Source organism: Oncorhynchus mykiss, chromosome 20, assembly GCF_013265735.2.
Source record: "Oncorhynchus mykiss isolate Arlee chromosome 20, USDA_OmykA_1.1, whole genome shotgun sequence".
In the NCBI taxonomy this organism is placed as follows: domain Eukaryota; kingdom Metazoa; phylum Chordata; class Actinopteri; order Salmoniformes; family Salmonidae; genus Oncorhynchus; species Oncorhynchus mykiss.
In genome coordinates, this window is record NC_048584.1 from 34,451,531 (window position 1) to 34,471,513 (window position 19,983).

General features: G+C 40.0%; 1 protein-coding gene across 8 annotated transcripts in view; it reads right to left on the reverse strand.

The window, feature by feature from the left end:
* Positions 1-3,032: 3,032 nt before the first annotated feature.
* Positions 3,033-19,983, reverse strand: part of mlip (muscular LMNA-interacting protein) — a 44,402-nt gene continuing 27,451 nt past the window's right edge. For 4 of the 8 annotated variants that reach the window (XM_021576480.2, XM_021576478.2, XM_021576486.2 and 1 more), the window contains 2 exons: positions 6,459-6,512; positions 3,033-4,009 (listed from right to left, as the gene is read on the reverse strand). In XM_021576480.2, coding sequence (XP_021432155.2) covers positions 3,755-4,009; positions 6,459-6,512 — 309 coding nt within the window. In that variant the 3' untranslated portion in view covers positions 3,033-3,754. Of the gene's footprint in view, positions 4,010-6,458; positions 6,513-17,117; positions 17,259-18,329; positions 19,272-19,983 lie in introns of those variants that run through there. The other 4 variants (XM_036956239.1, XM_021576484.2, XM_021576483.2 and 1 more) reach the window with 4 other exon arrangements.

The following is a 19,983-nucleotide window of genomic DNA, read 5'->3' on the forward strand; positions in this document are numbered from 1 at the left end:
AGCGTTGCAGTTCTTGACACAAACCAGTGCACCTGGCTCCTAGTATCATATCCCGTTCAAAAGCACTTACATTTTTTGTCAAGCCTATTTGCCCTCTGAATGACAAACATACACAATCCATGTCTCTACTGTCTCAAGGCCTAAAAATCCTTCTTTAACCTGTCTCCTCCCCTTCAACTACACTTATTGGAGTGGCTTTAACAAGTGACATCAATAAGGGATCATAGCTTTCACCTGGATTTACCTGATCTATGTCATGGAAAGAGCAGGTGTTCTTAATGTTTTGGATACTCAATGTACAATAGATATACAATCAACATACGCTGGTTGACTTGAGTGAGGATGTATGTGATACCATTTCTATAAATAATATTTTTCTCCTTCAACAAATATTAAGTAGCTGAATTAGCATTTGACATACAGTATTAGAACTAGCGATACCCAGTAGATTCAGAAAGTAAACAGCATAATGGATCAGTTTCGGTAACTACTAAGAGTGTTCAGGCACTCAACCACTCCTCTGTTTTGGTGCCAAGGCTACCACGTTGGGAACAGTGTGAAGTGAACCCATGCACACGCACAGATACTGCGTGTGAAGTCTTGCATCTCACTCATCTCAATATCTGAGGTGCTGTTTGTGGCAACGTCATTCCGCTGAGTCTACCTTTAACATGTGCAATTGTAGCTGTCTATCATTTTGAATATAGCAGTCCAAACTAAAAGATTGTTTTTAATCATATCAACACCACATTTCTTACATATTCAAACGGATGTTGACAACTCTGTTGGATTTCTTCGATGTCTGTTCAGTGGTTCTCTATAGTAGAATGCTAATTTTCGAGGCCTATTGACGTTAAAGAAAATTGCTGAATAGATCGGAGAGCCGCTTGATAAGCCTATAGAGCAGGGTTCCCCTACTGATGGCCCACAGGTGATTTTATTTGACCCCCCCCCAAACAAGTTTTTTATTGTAGGACATATGACTGTAAAAACACCAGCAAATCATCTTCAGGTGATTTTAATTTTGGAAATCTATTCCAAAGTATTCCCACGCATAATAGAGAGAAACACTATATATGCAAAAGTAGTGGAATCAGCTATTTCAGCCACACCCGTTGCTGAAAAGTGTATAAAATTGAGCACACAGCCATGCAATCTCCATAGACAAACATTGGCAATAGAATGGGACTTACTGAAGAGCTGTGACTTTCAATGTGGCACCGTCATAGGATGCTACCTTTTCAAGAAGTCAGTTCTTCAAATGTCTTCCCTGTTAGAGCTGCCCTAGTCAACTGTAAGTGCTGTTATTGTGAATTGGAAACGTCTAGGAGCAACAACGGCTCAGTCGCGAAGTGGTAGGCCACACAAGCTCACAGAGCAGGACCACAGAGTGCTGAAGCGCGTAACGCGTAAAAATCTGTCCTCGATTGCAACACTCACTCCCGAGTTCCAAGCTGCCTCTGGATGCAACGTCAGATCATGAACTGTTAGTTGGGACCTTCATGAAATCTGTTTCAATGGCCGAGCAACAGCACACAAGCATAAGCTCACTATGCGCAATGCCAAGCGTCGGCTGGAGTGGTGTAAAGCTCGCTGCCATGGGACTCAGGAGAAGTGGAAACGTGTTCTCTTGAGTGATGAATCATGCTTCATCATCTGGTCGTCCAACAGACAAATCTCGATTTGGCAGATGCTAGGAAAATACTACCTGCCCCAATGCATAGTGCCAACTGTAAAGTTTGGTGGAACAGGAACAATGGTCTGGGGCTGTTTTTCATGGTTTGGGCTAAGTCCCTTAGTTCCAGTGAAGGGAAATCTTAACGCTACAGCATACAATGACATTCTGTGCTTCCAACTTTGTGGCAACCGTTTGGGGAAATGTCACACCCTGATCTGTTTCACCTGTCTTTGTGATTGTCTCCACCACCCTCCATGTGTCGCCCATCTTCCTCATTATCCTCTGTGTATTTATACCTGTGTTCTCTGTTTGTCCGCTGACCCTACCTGCCATCCTGTACCTTTGCCCCTGTTGCTGTAATAAACATTGTTACTTTGACATGATCTGCATCTGGGCCTTACCTTGATACCTGATAGGGAAGGCCCTTTCCTGTTTCAGCATGACAATTCCCCCGTGCACAAGGCGAGGTCCATACAGAAAGGGTTAGTGAGGTCGGGCCCAAAATCAGTGCCCGACCTCACTAATGCCCTTGTGGCTGAATGGAAGCAGGTCCCCACAGCAATGTTCCAACATCTAGTGGAAAGCCTTCCCAGAAGAGTGGAGGCTGATATAGCTGCAAAGGTGGGACCAACTCCATATTAATGCCCATGATTTTGGAATGAGATGTTCGCCGAGCAGGTGTCCACATACTTTTGGTCATGTAGTGTAGATGTAATAGCATACAAATGTAAGCAAGGTTTTAAATGATTATATTTTTGTCAAATATTATATCTGTTTGTGCTTCTTGCAGTGAATTTGCAGTCTACAAATTTGTTATAATTTTTGGCACCCCGACCATCCACTCAAGAAAAAAAATGGCCAGTGGCTGAATCTAGTTGATGATCCCTGCTTTAGAGATTGAAATTCTCTGTGGATGTGCACAGTTTCGTTCGGGAATATTGACGGAAAAAAATACAAGACGAAAAAGTCTATTTAACATGCGTGGTGTAATCAGAACTAAATATAGTAGCAACTATGGTCGCCACTGTAATTAACTTGATCTAGGCTTCTTGCCTGGAGAAATGTGTCCACTGTTATGTAATTAAAACTTTAATTAACTATCATTTAGTTAATTGTATGTAGTGCATAGTATTGACAACTCTGAAGTTGAAATGGGTAGAGAGATGCTGACAAGTAGAATAACATATACAATTTGTCAAAATGAGAAATGTTTCAATTAGTTATGTTCTGAGTCAGTACAAAGAAATCACAGGGACACACAGGTACAACACCAACACGGCATAGATGTACTTGCATTATGTATAATAAAATGTTTATTCGCATGTATTAAAAAGGTCAGTAAATCAAACAAACGTTTTGAAAAGATGACAAAATGTTTTATTCCATGTTGGAACAAACTAATTTATCCCAAAAATACAAGTCAGAATGATTAAGTGATTATATCAATCACTTCAAAAAGGATTCTCCGTCATCCCAGTGGAGCATGTCGTTTCACAATCTCCAGAAAAATGGTGCATTCCATAAATGTTTATACAATCACAAAAGCAGTTGAATTTATTGCATGCGGTCACACATAATGATCAGAAGCCCTCTTTGTCAATACTACAGGGAATGACTCTCTGTAACGCTTTATTTGAAAGGTCCGTAATAAACCATTAATAAGGCATTCATAAACTATTTATAATGCGATTACAAACAGTACTCACCATTTATTAATCATTACTCCCACATTCATAAATGGTAGCAAATATCCTGTGTGCGCGTATTATTTTACCAGGTACTGCGGGAATGTCTACCAATGGCATGCCCATCTTTTTGTGAGAAATTACACTGGTCACTCAAAACATTTATAAGGTATATGTAAAGCTTAAATAGCACTCACTTTAGATTAGGGGCTGCAAAAAGACTTAATAACTAATGATTAGTAAAAGGTTTATAAATGTGGGAGTAATGATTAATAAATGGTTAACACACTTCATAAATGCCTTATAAATGGTTTATTACGGACACTTAAAATAAAGTGTTGCCTCAATCTCTACCCCGTTCTGTTTGGTCATCCATTTATGTCACAAACAATTAAATGTGTGTCTCAAAGGCTTCCATCTTTACCTTAGTAAGGTTGAAAGAGGTCGCACCACCTTGCCAGGATCCATCTTTTGCAGGGTTAGCTTTCGGCTCCTCAGATTCAGTAATCAGCAGTGAGGAGATTGAGATGTTGTCTTCCTCTTCTGTTGTTGAGTTATTCTCACTGTTCTTCTCTGTATTCACGGCCAGGTTACCAGAGCTTATGCTGCCATCTGCCCCCATCTTTCCCAAAAGTGTGTTATCAAGCTACAGACAAAAAATATGATGTTACTGTTGAAAAAGAGATGTCAGTGTCTGTGCCAATGAGTAAATAAATATGAGCTGTGAATTCAGTTACTCTGCACAACTACTGACAATGTTATAATTGATTAGTAACATTCTTGTTAGAGTTTAAGTCTGCAGTTGAATGTGTTTCGAATTTTTATCCTCACAACCAGCATCTTAGGACACTGCAATGTGTGGTGGTATTTACTGTCAAAGACCTACGGTAATTGACAATTTTAGTCATTGATTGGACAGAGCACCAATTCACCTGTTCTCACAGACCCAAATCCATTGCAAATGGAAAAGCATTCACAGAAAATAAGCAAGGACTTCCAGAATTGCAGTTTTGTTAGCAAAATTTTGTTTAGACGTTATATAACCATTTCCTCTATTAACTCCAATCTGGGGGTGAGAGCTACTGAAACACTTGTTACAGAGGACTGAAAAATACTTCTGTATTTTTTAAACCTCATGTTTTGAACTTGACGTGTCAATGTATGGTCCATATGGGCATTTCATTGAATTCTTATAAGATTGACATGATATACACATTTGATGTTGTAAAACATTTTTGGGACCCCTCTTGGCTTGAGTGCTATTTTCAAAACTACTGGCTAAAAAGTATGCCCCCGTTCCCTCCCTGTCCCGCCCCCGTTCCCTCCCTGTCCCGCCCCCCTGGAAGGCTTTTTCCCCAGAGCTAAACAGCCGGATCACGTTCTGCGCATGTGTTACTTAAACTTAACTTTATGCACAGCTTAACTTTATTGCATAGCTGCTGATCACCCTCCCCTCACTTTACGTTTCTCACTTTATCCATCGTGAATGATAATTCTTAACATTTTGCCGGTGATACATCCATTCAGCATCTGCATGTCAACCGTTTAACCTCAATCAGTTTCATTGGAATATGCATTAAGATCTTCTTGAATTATGTACAGTGTCGTTTTGTGAGCAAATTCGGAGCCAAACGTTCCCGTGCCGTGTAGGCGGTAGGCTATGAGCCAGAGTTTGACTAAAACAACATGCCTGTCAATTGAAGTGATCAGTCTGCCGCACACAGGTTACAATGTTTGTGGGCCGTAAATTAGATTTTATTAAAGGTAAACAGAGAAAGGTTGCTTATAGTTACAACAGTTTGTACAACAGACAAAGACATCCGGTCATGTGCAGGGGGAGCATGGGTGTACTGGGACAAGAATTCGGCCCTGTCATTTTATCCACACAAACCCACAGCACTGTGCGTGCCACCAACTCACTGTGACCAAATCATGGTTTCATGACCAAATATTACGTTTTAAGTGAGGTGACAAAGTAGAATGAGCTCTTTCTACATTAATAGGCAACCTTTCCGTTTTTTAAGATCCATGATCTTGGCTGTCTACCTGATGACAGTCAGAGCAGGTCTCTTTACTGATGCCGCGTTTTACTTTGAATTTGAGCATGCATGTGTCGCAGGAAGGCCAATAAGATCATCAAGGACCTCAGCTACCTGAGCCATGGCCTGTTCTCCCCACTTCAATCACACAGGAGCATCATGGCTAAAACTAACAGACTGGCCAATAGCTTCTACCCCCAGAAACATCAGGCTGCTGAATAGCTCCCAACCCCCATGCACACTGTTGGAGCGCAGAGCTTCAGAATTTTACTGTACACTGCAACTACATCTGCGACCCTATGCATATGACTAAATAAAAATCTAATCCCAAACGTTATTGATTTGTATAATAGAGAAATTGCGTAAAAATATTTGCCAGATGGCCAATCCGCCACTGAGGGGAAGTGAGAACAGGAAAGAGGGAGCAGCAACTACCTACATTTTTCTGCATCAAATAGAGAATCCCTCACATGTGCAGAAGGTTTGGTTGTTTAGCTATGGGGGAGAGATGTCCAGAGAATTCGGCCAAGCAGCCACTCCGTAAAAGTAAACAAAAACATCTGTAATGCATCTTTAAGTGAGGGAAGAAGCACTTCCAACTTTCATGATGCTATATCCTAGAAACAGTAGGTGACAACTTCAGGAAGCAAACATCAGATGAAAACAGGAAGTAATGGCAATGCAAAGTCAATGGGGAAAAGGCTGAAGGCCGTTTGTTAAAGTATTAAATAAGGTGTCTGCTAAGTGTCTGTTCAAGTCTGTCTCTGTGAAATAGTCTATTAATTGAATTGCAAGAAAAGTAACCCAAACATCCTTGGTCCTGAGCACACAGCTGGAGAAAAGAGCAGTTACTGGACAAAGCACTGACATTAGTAATGCCATTAGCATTGAATTAGTATAATGCTTTTAATATATTCAGTAGTGCATTCTAAATACAAGGCTATTATGTCATAATAATACAAACCATTCAAAAAATGTCAGACTCCCCACTATGATTGCAGAATGGGTTATTTAATGCAGCGTCTCAACATAGTCTCAATAGATATTATATGTTACCTTTTTGGACATCAGCGCCTCATTCTCATGGATTGTCACAAACGGGTGAGTAGACTTTCAGTTTTGGCATCCAGAGTAGAACCACGGACCAAGAACAGAACAACAAGATAAAGAACAAATAATGAATAAGGGGTTCATTCAAATTGAATCTCGAAATATTCAAACACATTACTCTCTTCATTGTTACCCAACAGAAATAATTATAATGGTTACAAAGGAAAAAGTAACAAGGTACTCTCAAATATGAAATACATGCTCCATGAGTATGTTGGAAACGCCTGTCTGTGACCTATAAATTGGATCCATACCCTTGTTTGCAGCTTGAGTCATACTTGTATTGTCACTGCTGATGTTTCTGCCTTGGGGTGACTAGGACAGTGGACACTACGCAAACTAGAACACCACTACGAATTGGTGAATTCTTAAGAGCACAAATACCCTTCAAGAGACGTTCGCTGAATCAAAACATTGGGCCTCCAGTTGACTATTCTGTTTACCTGTGCCTGTACTTAGAGTGGATAATTACCTTAAGAATAGTTAATGTACCTGCAGATTGACTGTAACGGTTTAGTGCTCACTAGTGTAATGAATTGGTCGCTATTTTGCCGCATGATGTATAAAACAAGATGTGTTCAATAAATTAAAACAAAGGCGTGCCACAATTAACAATGAACACAACCCATGACAAAAAGGATCTCAGTGTGACTGGTCTATAATAACGACCAAATATATTACCAGACCCAGTGGGCAAAATGTGGAAAACAATACTTGAATTGATATCAAACATGAAAAACCGACTCTTTGTATTTGCACCACTCTGCCTGCTGCTTGATCCAAAGAGACAAAGGGGAAAACTGTGTGTGTGCCATGGAATACTCAAACCCAACTAAACAAAGGGGAGAAAAAAATTGTAATGAACGTCAAAACCACAAGTGACTACCTTGAAATGTCAAATCAGAGTGTCATGCCCTGACCTTAGAGAGCCTTTTTATGTCTCTATTTTGGTTTGGTCAGGGTGTGATTTGGGTGGGCATTCTATGTTCTGTATTCTATGTTCTTTAGTTCTATGTTTTGGCCGGGTATGGTTCTCAATCAGGGACAGCTGTCTACCATTGTCTCTGATTGGGAATCATACTTAGGCAGCCTTTTTCCCCTTTGTTATTTGTGGGAAGTTGACTTTGTTAGGGGCACTATAGCCCGTGTAAGCTTCACGGTTGTTTCTTCATTTCTTGTTTTGTTGGCGTCATTTTATAAATAAAGAAAATGTACGCTCACCACGCTGCGCTTTGGTCCATTTATTCCAGCCAGGAAGACGGTCGTGACACAGAGGAGAGACTTTTGTGACAGAACCCTCTCAATGTCTATATACAGTACATTCAGAAAGTATTCAGACCCCTTAACTTTTTCTAAATTGTGTTACATTACAGACAATCTACCCACAATACCCCATAATGACAAAGTGAAAACAGGTTTTATTAAAAATAAAAAACAGAAATACCTATTTACATAAGAATTCAGACCCTTTGCTATGAGACTCAACATTGAGCTCAGGTGCATCCTGTTTCCATTGATCATCCTTCAGATGTTTCTACAACTATATTGGAGTCCACCTGTGGTAAATTCAATTGATTGGACATTATTTGGAAAGGCATACACCTGTCTATCTATGTAAGGTCCCACAGTTGACAGTGCATGTCAGAGCAAAAACCAAGCCATGAGGTTGAAAGAATTGTCCGTAGATTTACAAGACAGGATTGTGTCAAGCACAGATCTGGGGAAGGGTAGCAAAACATTTCTGCAACATTGAAGGTCCCCAAGAACACGTTGGCCTCCATCATTCTTAAATGGAAGAAGTTTGGAACGACCAAGACTCGTTATAGAGCTGTCCTCCATGCCAAACTGAGCAACTGGGGGAGAAGGGCCATGGTCAGGAAGGTGACCAAGAACCCGATGGTCACTCTGACAGAGCTCAAGACTTCATCTTTGGAGATGGGAGAACTTTCCAGCAAGACAACCATCTCTGCAGCACTCCACCAATTAGGCCTTTATGGTAGTGGCCAGACGGAAGACAATCATAAGTAAAAGGCATACGACAGCCCGCTTTGAGTTGGTCAAAAGGCACCTAAAGTCTCTCAGACAATGAAAAACAAGATTATCTGGTCTGATGGAACCTGAATGCCGGAATGCCAAGCGTCACGTCTGGAGGAAACCTGGCACCATCCCTACAGTGAAGCATGGTGGTGGCAGCATCATGCTGTGGGACTGGGAGACTAGTCAGGATCGAGGTAAAGATGAATGGAGCAAAGTACAGAGAGATCCTTTATGAAAACTTGCTCCAGAGCGCTCAGGTCCTCAGACTGGGGGCGAAGGTTCACCTTCCAACAGCACAACGACCCTAAGATCACAGCCAAGACAATGCCGGAGTGGCTTCAGAACAATTCTCTAAATGTCCTTGAGTGGCCCAGCCAGAGCTCGGATTTGAACCTGGTCTAACATCTCTGAAGTGACCTGAAAATAGCAGTGCAGCAAAGCACCACATCCAACCTAGAGAGGATCTGAAGAGAATATTAGGCTTTTAGATTTGTGTGTATTAGGTAGTTGTTGGGGAACTGTTAGATTACTTGTTAGATGCTACTGCATTGTCGGGAACCAGAAGCACAAGCATTTCGCTAGACTTGCATTAACATCTGCTGACCATGTGTATGTGACATATACAATAAGATTTGATTTGAAGCATGGGAGAAACTCCCCAATTACAGGTGTACCAAGCTTGTAGCGTCATACCCAAGAAGCCTGTGCTTCAACAAAGTACTGAGTAAAGGGTCTCAAAACTTATGTAAATGTTTCAGTGTTTTTATTTTTGCTTTGTCATTATTGGTTATTTTGTGTAGATTGATAACAATTTAAGAAATTTTAGAATAAGGCTGTAACCTAACAAAATGTGGAAAAGGTCAAGGGGTCTGAATACTTTCCGAAGGCACTGTATATAAACTCCATACTACGTTTCATGTTTTGTGTTAGACTGCATTCTCTGAAATGATCCAGTCTATTTAGACTTTGTTTGCAGTTGGCATTTCTTGATGACTTCTACAGTGTTGCTTTGTGTCCGAGTCTCCCAGATTGAAAGCAATGTTTATTGTGTCAGTCATTGACATTTCAAAACCATCCCTGATGTTTTCATAGAGACAAAATATACTTGTAAGTGCTCACTGTCATGACATCTCCCTCTGATATTGTGATTGTTTTCTCACTGTCTGGAGGCTGAAAAGATTTGGCATGTGTCCCCAGATCCTCAAAAGGTTTTACAGCTGCACCATCGAGAGTATCCTGATGGGTTACATCACTGCCTGGTATGGCAACTGCTCGGCTTCTAGTTCGTACAGCCCAGTACATCACTGGGGCCAAGCTTCCTGGACAGATTCTACCCCTAAGCCATAAGACTCCTGAACAGCTAATCAAATGGCTACACAGACTATTTGCATTGCCACCCGCCCCCCCCCCCCCCCCCCCCCCCCCACTTACTCTCTGTTATTATCTATGCATAGCCACTTTAATAACTCTACCTACTTGTACATAATTACCTTAATTACCTCGACACCAGTGCCCCCCCGCACATTGATGCATTGACACTGAACTAGTACACCCTGTATATAGACCCACTATTGTTATTTACTGCTGCTCTTTAATTATTTGTTATTCCTCTCGCTAACTTTTTTATGGATTTTCTTAAAACTGCATTGTTGGTTAAGGGCTTGTAAGTAAGCATTTCACTGTAAGGTCTACTACACCTGTTGTGATAACATTTGATTTGATTTGATTATGTGGGTTTTCATGCTGACTTTGATACCACATTACTCAGATCGAAACAAATATCTGCATCAGACATTTTAGTAGCATTATAAAATAGTTGGTTCTATTAGTTTTAACATGATCATTTTAGATATACATGGCAGGAAGACCTAGTTGTAGTTGTGACTTCCTATATATATATTCACAGCTCATACAGTAAATAAGAAATTCAATAATTACTCTTAATTGCTAATAACTATAAAGTCTGGTCCTTCCTGCATTTATACACTCTAACCTTGTGTTCTGACTTCCATCTTGTTGCTACGCTACCATTTAATGTGAAAAAAAAGTGTAAAATAAGACCATGGTATATGTTAACCTTAACTACGTGTTGAGTGTTTGAAAGCTTTTAGTGCGTTGAATTAGATGGAGATGGGATGGGAGAAGAGATTGGACACACTGGGGATTAGAAATTGAATGTGAGAGAGTGGCTCTGACAGAAGGTCTCAAGGTAACAACAGTGGGTACTGAACATTGGGGGATCAAAATGAAGGAATGCAAAGTTATTAAGATGGACTGATGCAGACTCTGGTTACTTTATTAGGTCTGGTAAACAGCTGACAAGTGTTCCAAAACCTTCTTCATGTATGTGCCAAAATGACTGAAGAGGAGATGATGTATACATTTGGTTATGTCATACCAGTAGTTGGTTTTCTTTGTATTGCTCAGTTGGCAATCATTCATAGTCAACCGGAAGTATACCGCCCAAGCATATACATGTGGTTGCCCCCATGCGTATGCATGAAGGAAAACTGTGAGGCGAGCGTAAAATTGCTTTTGCCTAGCTACTGCACCCACTTAAGGTCCGGTTTCTGAAGCAATCATCTGTAATTATGGCACTGCCCCTGTTTCAAGTGGTTAGTTTTGTCTGCCAGCTGCCTACGATTGAGTACATTACAGATGTAAGATCTTAATTTGAGCCAGTCCGCTACAGCAGGAAAATAATCCTGCAGCAATAGGAAATATGAATTGTAATGTGGATTATAGCTAATTGTAAAAAAGGGTAGGGGTTGATACCTTTTCCATTAGGGCAAATCAAGTCTGCAATTTTAAAGTGGAAATTTCAAACTTTAGAAGCCTTTTTAATGCTGGACTGCACTAAAAGTTTTGATTTCTTAGCAAAAAAATCTAATTAAGATCCTACATCTGTAGGTGCGGTTTTCCCAATGACAGAGATGGATAGCGTTCGGTCCCTATCTCCGTCCACTCACTTCTCCGGTGATAAATCTCTATCCTAATCGTTTGGTTTTATCCCTCTTATAACTTTTATACAGGCTATTTAGTAGACCGACACCAACCAAGTTGTCCTGATGACTGAATGAAAAGCTCTCCATTACAAGAGGATGGTTTGACTGGATATGGTTTGATTTGAAGCTGGATAAAGCTCAAACGTTGTACCATAATGATGCCTGTTGTGATGTGAATACCTGCTGTGTTGGGAGTTGAGCCAAGAAAGTTTGAGATTCTATAATTTCCCCAAGCAGATACCTATCGTCTCACAGCAGATCTACAAAGTGTCACCCAATGGGAGTGCTATACATAATTAGACATGAAACAGAACGTTTCCTGACTTTGTTGTCAATAAGGACTGGATTAAAGGTTGTGAATAAAGGACATAAATCCATCCATCTTTGATTGGCATTAATATATATATATATATATATATATATATATATATATATATATATATATATATATATATATATCACACAACGTGTGGGTCTAATCCTGAATGCATCCTAGCCGGTGTCAATTACACAAGTTACCACCGGCTAAATCCATGACATTAAAATGCCTATTTACTCTGTTCCGTCTGACTGCGCAATCCAATATCTCATTAGCCCAGCCAGGCAATTTATGAACTTGATCTCCATTATAAAAAGCATCTAGACATTACGTCACAGTTCTTGTAGACTAACATTAAGTTTTCAACAGCGGAGATTTATATAAATATTACTGTCTGTCTCTCCGACATTTTCCACATTTTTTCAATATTCAAATTCGATCTCCAGCTGTCCCATAGTATGAACGTGTCGGAAGTCGGGATGAGACAGACAGGTAGGCAGCTTTTCTCCATCATTTTTATGTATATATACAAAGAACTGTCAAGTCAAATGAAACAAAGCGCAGCTAGTTTTCCAGCTTCAGTTTTGAAGTGATTTTGTTAGCTGTGTTGTTGGCTAGCTCTTGAACAACAGTGTCCTGATGAGAGAGGACATTTCCTATGCCAGGTGAAATCTGCATCATTAGCTCATTGTCATGGATGTATACAAATAAATGTCACTAGAAAACAAATTAAACAAATGCAGCTACTTCGTTTTTATTCTGGCTGCACTGTTTGATGTGACTGTAAGTTAGCCATAGTTGGCTAGCTAGCAATATTGCCAGCCAATATGGCAATGGAAAATTTTGAACAAACGACTGGGTCGTGTCAATAGATACAGAACAAAAAGACTGAACGACTGGGTCGCGTCTTTAACAATCTAACCGATAGAACAAACAACCAGCCGGCTTGGGAAGCAACCCTAGATTTGTGTTGGGGCGATATCTTGTGGAAGGATGAAATAGTATGAATAAATTCATCAAAATAACGTTTTTAATGAAAATATGTAAATCATTATTTGAATATTTTGGTAACCCATTGTATAAAAGTGATAATGCCCTCGAAGCCGGTGTTTGGACCTTGAAGCCGGTGTTTGGACTTTGTCTCAGGCCTAACAACCTCCGTGCCAATATCCTCCAAACACCGGCTTCTCTGGCATTATCACTTACAGTAAATATACTCATATGAAGAGTTTATATCCAAAACGCTACAAAACGATTCTGGATGTGTAAGAACATTTTTCTTTTTGCAAAACCAAGTATCCATTGTTTAGCTCGAATAGAATGTTGGTACTCCGTATATTTGACTGTGATATGTGGTTCTCACCTAGCTATCTTAAGATGCACTTGCTGTAAGTCGCTCTGGGTTGACCCATGTATTTATCTCTGTGTACACTCACAAGACTCTACACACTCACGCACACTGATACTCCAACACACGCACGCGCACACACACACACACACACACTGAATTTGCATCCACACACATAACATGCACAAACATTTATACTGACAGGAGTGGGAACACTTTTTGGCCTTAGGGCCACATTGGGATTTTGAAATTCAATCGATATTGCATATTTTGGGGGACCAATTGTTTGTTAAAATCAATTTGCGAGGGCCTCCCGAGTGGCGCAGTGGTCGAAAGCCCTGCATTGCAGTGCTTGAGGTGTCACTACAGACCCGGGTTTTATCCCAGGCTGTGTCACAACTGGCCGTGAATGGGAGACCCATGAGGAGGCGCACAATTGGCCCAGCGTTGTCTGGGTTAGGAGAGGGTTTGGCAGGCCGGGATTTCCTTGTCCCATCGCGCTCTAGCGACTCTTGTGGCGGGCCAGGAGCATGACACTGTCGCCAGGTGTTGTGTTTCCTCTGACACATTGGTGAGGCTGGCTTCTGGGTTAAGCGGGCATTGTGTCAAGAAGCAGTGCAGCTTGTCTGGGTTGTGTTTCGGAGGATGTACGGCTCTCGATCTTTGCCTCTCCCGAGTCCGTACGGGAGTTGCAGCGATGGGACAAGACTGTCACTACCAATTATATATCACGAAATTGGGGAGAAAAAAGTGGTAAAAAGTAAAAAATGTCTCGTGAGCCGGATTGCAGTGCCCGGCGGGCCGTAATTTCCCCCCCTTAGACAAGCACACATACAATCATATACAGTTGAAGTCGGAAGTTTACATACACTTAGGTTGGAGTCATTAAAACTCGTTTTTCAAACACTCCACAAATGTCTTGTTAACAAACTATAGTTTTGGCAAGTAGTTTAGGACATCTACTTTGTGTATGACACAAGTAATTTTTCCAACAATTGCTTACAGACAGATTATTTCACTTATCACAATTCCAGTGGGTCAGAAGTTTACATACACTAAGTTGACTGTGCCTTTAAACAGCTTGGAAAATTCCAGAAAATGATGGCATGGCTTTAGAAGCTTCTGATAGGCTAATTGACATCATTTGAGTCAATTGGAGGTGTACCTGTGGATGTATTTCAAGGCCTACCTTCAAACTCAGTGCCTCCTCAGAAAATAAATTGTAGACCTCCACAAGTCTGGTTCATCCTTGGGTGCAATTTCCAAACGCCTGAAGGTACCACATTCATCTGTAAAATCAATAGTACGCAGTATAAACACCATGGGACCACTCAGCTATTATACCGCTCAGGAAGGAGACGTGTTCTGTCTCCTAGAGATGAACGTACTTTGGTCCGAAAAGTGCAAATCAATCCCAGAACAACAGCAAAGGACCTTGTGAAGATGCTGGAGGAAACGTAAAACGAGTCCAATATCAACATAACCTGAAAGGCCACTCAGCAATGAAGAAGCCACTGCTCCAAAACTGCTATAAAAAAGCCAGACTGCAGTTTGCAACTGCACATGGGGACAACGATTGTACTTTTTGGAGAAATGTCCTCTGGTCTGATGAAACAAAAACAGAACTGTTTGGCCATAATGACCATCGTTATGTTTGGAGGAGAAAGGGGGATGCTTGCAAGCCGAAGAACACCATCCCAACCGTGAAGAATGGGGGTGGCAGCATCATGTTGTGGGGGTGCTTTGCTGCAGGAGGCACTGGTGCACTTCACAAAATAGATGGCATCATGAGGTAGGAAAATTATGTGGACATCAGTCAGGAAGTTAAAGCTTGGTCGCAAATGGGTCTTCCAAATGGACAATGACCCCAAGCATACTTCCAAGATTGTGGCAAAATTGCTTAAGGACAACAAAGTGAAGGTTTTGGAGTGGCCATCACAAAGCCCTGACCTCAATCCTATAGAAAAGTTGTGGGCAAAACTGAAAAGGTGTGTGCGAGCAAGGAGGCCTACAAACCTGACTCAGTTACACCAGCTCTGTCAGGAGGAATGGGCCAAAATTCACCCAACTTATTGTGGGAAGTGTGTGGGAGGCTACCCGAAACATTTGACCCAAGTTAAGCAATTTAAAGGCAATGCTACCAAATACTAATTGAGTGTATGTTAACTTCTGACCCACTGGGAATGTGATGAAAGAAATAAAAGCTGAAACATTCTCTCTAGTATTATTCTGACATTTCACATTCTTAAAATAAAGTGGTGATCCTAACTGACCTAAGACATGGAATTTTTACTAGGATAAAGTGTCAGGAATTGTGAAAAAAACTGAGTTAAAATGTATTTGGCTAAGGTGTATGTAAACTTCAGACTTCAACTGTACATTGCTGCTACTCTGTTTACCACACAGTATATACTGCTGCCTAGTCACCTTAGCCCTATACATATCTATCACTTTAACTCCAGTATCTCTATACATTATAAATATGGAGTTGGAAATGACCCTGTATATAGCTTCTTACTTTCTCATGTTCTTCTTATTTCTTAATTTCATTTATTGTATGTTTTTGTTCTACCTTGTGTTATTTTTAGTGCTACATTGGTATTGATTACTGCATTGTTGGGTTTAGAGCTTGCAAGAAAGGCATTTCACTGTACTTGTGTGCGTGACATTAAAACTTGAAAGGTAGACCATCTGCTAAATGACTAAAATGTCAAATGTAAATGTTTTACATACAGATCTCATATTGATGCATTACATTTTTTGTGTGACTATTTTTTAAATGTTGACGTATCATTTGTACAGTTCTTTATTAAAAAAAAAGATTATTTTGTTACATTTGACTGTGTAAAACCTAGCAGCGCTATTTATCCCTCTGAGAGTAAGGTGGATGTAATGGCGTTTTGCAAAAAAAATATATTATTTTTCTCTCTGAAATGAAACCATCAAGTGATATATGTATATTTTTGAAATGTGTGTCATTGAACACCATGCCATAATTAGATAGTGAAAAAACAAACCTATCTCTTTCATAATTTCTTTAAAGAAAAGCTCAATTACCAACATTTCTGAAAATGTATATACAGTGCTTTTGGAAGCTATTCAGACCCCTTGATTTTTTCCACATTTTGTTAGGTTACAGCCTTACTCATTTTGTTAGGTTACAGCCTTACTCATTTTGTTAGGTTACAGCCTTACTCATTTTGTTAGGTTACAGCCTTACTCATTTTGTTAGGTTACAGCCTTACTCATTTTGTTAGGTTACAGCCTTACTCATTTTGTTAGGTTACAGCCTTACTCATTTTGTAAGGTTACAGCCTTACTCATTTTGTTAGGTTACAGCCTTACTCATTTTGTTAGGTTACAGCCTTACTCATTTTGTAAGGTTACAGCCTTACTCATTTTGTTAGGTTACAGCCTTACTCATTTTGTTAGGTTACAGCCTTACTCATTTTGTTAGGTTACAGCCTTACTCATTTTGTAAGGTTACAGCCTTACTCATTTTGTTAGGTTACAGCCTTACTCATTTTGTTAGGTTACAGCCTTGTTCTAAAATGGATTAAATCGTTTTTTACCCCCTCATCAATCTACACACAATAACACATAATGACAAAGGAAAAACAGTTTTTTATAAATGTTTGTTATTTTATTAATAATAAACAACTGAAATATCACATTTGCTTAAGTATTCAGACCCTTTACTCAGTACTTTGTTGAAGTGCCTTTGGCAGTGACTACAGCCTCGAGTCTTCTTGGGTATGACGCTACAAGCTTGGCACACCTGTATTTGGGGAGTTTCACCCATTCTTCTCTGCAGATCCTTTCAAGCGCTGTCAGGTTGGATGGGGAGCGTTGCTACACACCTATTTTGAGGTCTCTCCAGAGATATTCAATCGGGTTAAAACCCGGGCTCTGGCTGGGCCACTCAACGACATTCGCAGACTTGTCCTGAAGCCACTTGTGCATTATCTTGGCTGTGTGCTAGGGTCATTGTCCTGTTGGCACTGTATAGTGTTTTGGATATAAACTCTTCATATGTACTTGATAGGAACATAAAAGGTTTGTCAGTAGGAGCTTACATAATGTGACATTGTATTGGAGAATCACCCACAAACTCACTTTTCCTCACTCAAATTAAAGTACCAGTCAAAATTTGGACACACCTACTCATTCAAGGGTATTTCTTTATTTTTACTATTTTCTACAGGTATATCTCACTGGTCATCCCCAAAGCCAACACCTCCTTTGGCCGCCTTTCCTTCCTGTTCTCTGCTGCCAATGACTGGAACAAATTGCAAAAATCTCTGAAGCTGGAGACTTATATTTCCCTCACTAACTTTAAACATCAGCTATCTGAGCAGCTAACCGATTGCTGCAACTGTACATAGCCCATCTGTAAATAGCCCACCCAATCTACCTACCTCATCCCCATATATTTTTTATTTACTTTTCTGCTCTTTTGCACACCCGTATTTCTACTTGCACATCACCATCTGCTCATCTATCACTCCAGTGTTAATTTGCTAAATTGTAATTACTTCGCTACTATGGCCTATTTATTGCCTTACCTCCTCATGCCATTTGCACACACCGTACTGTATATAGACATTCTTTTTTTTCTATTGTGTTATTGACTGTATGCTTGTTTATTCCATGTGTAACTCTGTGTTGTTGTTTGTGTTGCACTGCTTTGCTTTATCTTGGCCAGGTCGCAGTTGTAAATGAGAACTTGTTCTCAACAAGCCTACCTGGTTAAAAAAAAGGTGAAATAAAAAAATATATAATTAAACATTGTAGAATAATAGTGACGGCATCAAAACTATGAAATAACACATATGGAATCATGTAGTAACCAAAAAAAGTGTTAAACAAATCAAAATATATTTTACATTTGAGATTCTTCAAAGTAGCCACCCTTTGCCTTGGTGACGGCTTTGCACACTCTAGGCATTCTCTCAACCCGCTTCCCGAGGAATGCTTTTCCAACAGTCTTGAAGGAGTTCCCACATATGCTGAGCACTTGTTGGCTGCTTTTCCTTCACTCTGCAGTCCAACTCATCCCAAACCATCTCAGTCAAGGTGGCTACTTCGAAGAATCTAAAATATATTTTGATTTGTTTAACGCTTTTTTTGGTTACTACATGATTCCATGTGTGTTATTTCATAGATTAGAAAAACCCTTGAATGAGTAGGCGTGTCCAAGGTTTTGTTGGCAGTAACTTTTTTGTTATCCCAAACGGACGTGGCAGTTTCAGTATTAAGGATTCCTACTTTAACATATCTTCTAAAATTGTCTTAAATGATCTCTCCCATCTTTCACAAAATCAGGTTTTAGAGCAAAGGGGAAATAATTTCAGGTCAACAAGGTCAAGATTGAAGCGACTGCAGTGCCTTTCAGTCATGGCAAATGTAGCCAATCGACCTTCATGTTCTTGGAAAACTGACAGGCCTATATCTACAAACTATGGTTTTACAAAACATCTCAAAACCTAATGAATATAATTCAAATGCTCTTGAATTTAACTAATCCTAGTTCCATTTGACTAAACAGCAAATCCAATAACCTCTGCATCTTTGTTATTGCCACGGCGCAAGCTCTCTCGATTCAACAAAACAACTCATTACCAAGCCCTGGATTGGAGTCAGTGTGCTGGAGGCTGGGGTGGGGTTGTGCACCCCTCAGGGTCCCCGGGACAAGGACTAAGAGGCAATGATATGGGCCAGATGTGTTGGAGCTGCTAATAAAGAACAGTAGTGATGTTGTATGACCAATCATTACTATTGTTGTTACAAAGTATTGCTATTGTTTTTGTCTTTGTTTTTCTCAATGTTTGTTTTTATTTGTCTATTTTGAATTTATATTTTATGATGTCTTGGTATGATGCCTTGGTGGGGAGGGAGGGAGGGATGGGGTGGGTGGGTGGGAGGGAGGGAGGGATGGAAGGGGTGGGTGGGAGGAAGGGAGGGAGGGACGGAAGCGGTGGGGTGGGCGGGGTTTTAAAGGACTGGGTGTGTTGTACTGTTTCAATGTTTCTGTTCCCATGTCTGAAAATCTACAAATAAAAAAAAGAAGAAAAAAAGGAAAGCCTCTAAAGTAACCTTTACAAGTAAACAGAAAGCCTCTAAAGTAACCTTTACAAGTAAACAGAAAGCCTCTAAAGTAACCTTTACAAGTAAACAGAAAGCCTCTAAAGTAACCTTTACAAGTAAACAGAAAGCCTCTAAAGTAACCTTTACAAGTAAACATAAAGCCTCTAAAGTAACCTTTACAAGTAAACAGAAAGCCTCTAAAGTAACCTTTACAAGTAAACAGAAAGCCTCTAAAGTAACCTTTACAAGTAAACAGAAAGCCTCTAAAGTAACCTTTACAAGTAAACAGAAAGCCTCTAAAGTAACCTTTACAAGTAAACAGAAAGCCTCTAAAGTAACCTTTACAAGTAAACAGAAAGCCTCTAAAGTAACCTTTACAAGTAAACAGAAAGCCTCTAAAGTAACCTTTACAAGTAAACAGAAAGCCTCTAAAGTAACCTTTACAAGTAAACAGAAAGCCTCTAAAGTAACCTTTACAAGTAAACAGAAAGCCTCTAAAGTAACCTTTACAAGTAAACAGAAAGCCTCTAAAGTAACCTTTACAAGTAAACAGAAAGCCTCTAAAGTAACCTTTACAAGTAAACAGAAAGCTTCTAAAGTAACCTTTACAAGTAAACAGAAAGCCTCTAAAGTAACCTTTACAAGTAAACAGAAAGCCTCTAAAGTAACCTTTAC